General features: G+C 39.7%; 1 protein-coding gene across 1 annotated transcript in view; it reads right to left on the bottom strand.

Moving 5' to 3' along the window:
* LOC102765134 (cytochrome P450 4V2) overlaps positions 1-4,414 on the bottom strand; it is a 37,193-nt gene extending 32,779 nt beyond the window's left edge. Inside the window, exon 1 of the mRNA XM_015565538.1 lies at positions 4,121-4,414. Coding sequence (XP_015421024.1) covers positions 4,121-4,334 — 214 coding nt within the window. The 5' untranslated portion in view covers positions 4,335-4,414. The remainder of the gene's footprint in view (positions 1-4,120) is intronic.
* Between the last annotated feature and the right edge of the window lie 6 nt (positions 4,415-4,420).

Genomic DNA, 4,420 nt, shown 5'->3' with positions numbered 1-4,420 from the left:
GTTCCTCGGCAAATTGAGATTAGAGCTATGATATGATCCAGCCATTCCTCTTCTGGGTATTTATCTGAAGAACATGAAAACACTAATTCAAAAAGATATATGCACCCCAATGTTAACTGCAGCATTACTTACAATAGCCAGGATATGGAAGCAACCTTAGGTATCCATCAGTGGATGAATGGATAAAGAAGATGTGATCATATTGGCCCAGCTGGCATGACTCTGTACTTGAGCATTGACCCAGTCAGACATATGCCCAGGTTGCAGGCTCAACACCCAGTGTGGGGCATGCAGAAGGCAGCCAATTGATGATTATCTCTCCACTGGTGTTTCTCCCTTCCTCTCTGAAATCAATAAAGAATATATATTTCTTAAAAGATAAAAATATTGTCATCTGTGATAACATGAATGGATCTTATGGGTATTATGCTAAGTGAAATAAGTCAGACAGACAAGGACAAAAACAGTCTGATTTAACTCATATGTAAAATATAAAAGAAAAATGTAATGAAGAAATATAACAAAATAAAAAAAATTCAAGGATGCAGAGAACATAATAGTGGTTACAGAGGAGAAGGAGAGTAGAGAAAAGGCAAAGTAGGTAAATGGGGTTAAACAAATGGTAATAGATGGAAACTAGACTTTTGGTTGTGAGCACCCAAAAGAGTATACAGACATCAAATTATACTATTGTACACCTGAAATTTAGATAATGTTATTAACCAATGTTACCTCAATAAAAAAATTATTTTAAAAAACTCTTCTGTTTTACTAATCCTTCAACTTCTCAAATGACCTTATGACATGCCTTCCCCAAGAACACTGAGGTTGTTCTCAGGGTCTCTATGGAACCTCTTCTCTTTGTAGGAACCTCTTATTCATGGTGCTTTTTGTCTAATAACACTCGCTTAATCTTCAAGTGTCATCTTAAATGTGATTTTGCTGCAAAGTCTTTTCTGATATTTTAAATAAGATTTCTGGTAATATAACTTCCCAGGTTGGCTCCCATGTCTAATACAGGCACCAGATCTCAGTATTTCTAAATACTGTCCTACAATAAAATAAACCAATTCCCCTTGGAGAAATCATTGATTTTAGGGCCGAGGCAAAGAAAAATACAAGAAGAGTAGAATATATTATGGTACCAGAAAATAAGGAAGTGCTCAAAAAATGATGGGCCATGTTGAAACACCAAACAGCCAACCTGAAAAGCTCCTAATACTCCAAACTGAAACAATTTGTGTAACAGAATAATGATAGAATTAGTTTGTATCACTTCTCCAGTCACTATCATAGTTTTCAGTGTAAGGACTTTCACCTCCGTGGTTAAATTTATTCCTAGGTATATTATTCCTTTCGCTTCAATTATAAATGGGACTGTCTCCTTAATTCCTCTTCCTGGTAGTCCTTTGTTAGCATAAAGAAATGCAAGTGTTCTTTTGTATATTGATTTTATATCCTGCAACTTTACTAAATTTATTCATTAATTCTAACATTTTGGGGGGTGGAATATCTAGAGTTTTCTATATGAACAATCATGTCGTCTGCATTCTTTTTCTTGGCCAAATGTTCTGACAGGGACCTATAATACTATGTTGAGTAAAATGGTGAGAGTGAGCATCCTTGTCTTCCTGATTTTAGAGGGAAAGCTTTTAACATCATATATGGTGTTCTTGCCAAAAATTCATAACCTCGATGAAACTCTGAAAAAAACAGCAGACAAATCCAAACTTAGAGTGATTCTAAAAAATACCAGTCTCAGAAAATGTGTCAAGGTCTTGATGTGTGTGGAAAGACTGATAAATGATCACAGATTAGAAAAGATTTATATTGAAGAACATAACATAAGGAAGCACAACTACTATATGCCAGGTGAGATTTGCAATTGAGTCATGGAACAGAAAAAGAACTCTAGGAAGTGTTTTAAAATTTAAATAAGGGCTGTAGTATTGTTAAGAACATTGGACAAATAATAATTTTCTAGTTTTGATAATGATACTAATTCCGTGAAATAACATCATCAGAGGAGGCTTGCAGGTATATGGCATATGTGAACTCTATATTATTTTTACAACTTTTCTGTAGTTTAAATATTATTTGAATAAATAAATGTTTATAAAGAAGGGGATTTTTATCATTCTGAAGCTGAATAATGAAAAATAAGCTGGAAGAAGATTTGAAAATATTTTGTTAGTAGAAGAGAAACACATACACACAATATCAATATATATAAATGCCTAATATACCAACTGGAAGTTCCATCGCCTGCTATCACATGTGTTGACCACCAGGGGGTGGTGCAGAATGAAGAAAGGCCCAGGCTGGTGGCCAGCAGCTTCTAGGGACCTTATCCATACACCTATTTCGTCACTGGGCCTCTAGTATATAAATAATAGGTTATGTCTACATTTCCTTCGATATAGGGAAAAAAACTGGTTTGAGAATGTGACAAAAATGTGGAAGAAATGTCATAGTGAATATAAGAAAGAATCATTAAGCTAAAAAGAATTACTGAGAAGCACTGAGGAAAATGTAGGGATTACATAGGGAAATTTGGTAATCAATCAAAGCAGCCTCTTGTATAAGACACAAGGGTGTTGAGGATGGGGAATATACCTTTAAATGTTGTGCTATGCCCAATTTTGCTGAGCTCAATGCTGGGCACAAAGGAGGGCCTCAAATAAGTGCATGATTGACAATGAAAAAATGGACTCAAACCAAGTTCTGGACAATGGTCTAGAAAATGCATGCATTAAATTTAATCCTCAGAGTAACTGTAATATGGTGATGTTTACATGTAAAGGGTAACACACTCTAACTTAGAGAGTTCTAAACAACTTTTCAAAGTCAAGCACGTTGGTTACAAGCAGAGAGGGAGCAAAGGTTGGTCTCATGCCCAGATCCAGTAGTTGTTGATGCATTAAAAAGTCCCCTTGAGAAAGATAATGTGTTACCATGCTCTTCTCTCCCGAAGTAACTACAAAGAGAATTACTTTAAATAACCCAATAACTAACAGTTTGCTTTGAAATGGATCTTATTCACTAGAGATTTCAATTCTTAGAGAAATTCCCCCAAAAGAATTAAACTGAGGGGTGATTGGATTCTAGTTCTGGGCTCATTTTGAAATATGTCATTTGGGGCAAATCTTTTCAGTTCTGGGCATCTCAGCTTCTACAGCCACAAAGTTGAAGTGCTAAGAGATAACTCACTCTCCCTCATGGGGCATCCAAACATAAACATCAGGGACTTTTAGGAGCTTTCTAACTTAAAGTGACCCCTCTACCACTATCATAACATAACATAAAGGCCATCAGCTTCAAAAGATGATTTCAATAAAAAACCAATTCTCTCCTTAACAAATAAGACTTCTGAAACTTGCTGTATGACTTATGGGGCAGGCCTTGGTGAATAACAACATAATTCATGTTGTTATGCAACCTCCTAAAAGGGCCAAGGAGGAATGAAAGTTGTGGTGAAGTGTTGTGATTTCTGGAGGGAGAGGCTCTGGTATCAAGTGCATTTCTCGTCTCTAATTTTGGAGAGAGAGAGAGAGAGAGTTAGTTATAAGTTGTGTCTACCTTTAGGACTTAAACAGTAAAGACAAAAGAAAAAAAGGCGGTGTTTTTTGTTGTTTTTCTTATTAAATATATTTTTATTGATTTCAGAGAGGAAGGGAGAGGGAGAGAGAGAGAGAGAGAAACATCAATGATAAGAGAGAATCACTGATCAGTTGCCTCCTGCATGCCCACCCCCACCCCCACTGGATAGAGCCTGCAACCCAGGCATATGCCCTTGACCTGAATCAAGCCTGCGACCCTTCAGTCCACAGGCCAAGCTCTATCCACTGAGCTAAGCCAGCTAGGGCTGCAGATGGTGTTTTCAGATACCAGCAGACAGCAGTTGGGAAAATAAGAAGAAAAAGGGCAGAAAGACGGGAGTTTAGAAACACTGCACTTATGTGTAATGAAAACTGGAGAGAAGTGGGAACCCATTATCCAGGGGGTGATAGAGTCGCCCCTCACCCAGCAGCCTGCAGCTCCAGTCCTGGTGCCCCAGGCGGGTAAGGGGCCCAACAGCCCATGGCGGGGATGCAGCTGGCCCGGGCGCGCAGTCCCTTACCTTTCCCTCCTCGTTTCAGGACCAGCGAGTGTCCCACCAAGGGGTAGGCACCCGGTACTATGGGGATGCGCCTCATTTGCAGCCACTTATGCGAGTAGCTCGCCATCATCTGCAGGAAGCTCAGGATGAGGGTGGCGCCCGCCAGGGAGACGGCGCTGAGCGCGCCCCAGAGCAGCAGCTTCTGCCCGACGGGCACCAGCCAGACGGCCACCATCGCGCCAGAGGTCGGCTCTGCGTGGCGACGGAGACACAGAACCTTGGTGCCCGGTGCTTGGGGCCAGGGCGGTGTCTAGCCCCTGC

Source organism: Myotis davidii, unplaced genomic scaffold, assembly GCF_000327345.1.
Source record: "Myotis davidii unplaced genomic scaffold, ASM32734v1 scaffold1040, whole genome shotgun sequence".
Lineage (NCBI taxonomy): Eukaryota > Metazoa > Chordata > Mammalia > Chiroptera > Vespertilionidae > Myotis > Myotis davidii.
Note: the sequence above shows the minus strand (reverse complement) of the source record. Positions and strands in the feature narration are given on the sequence as shown.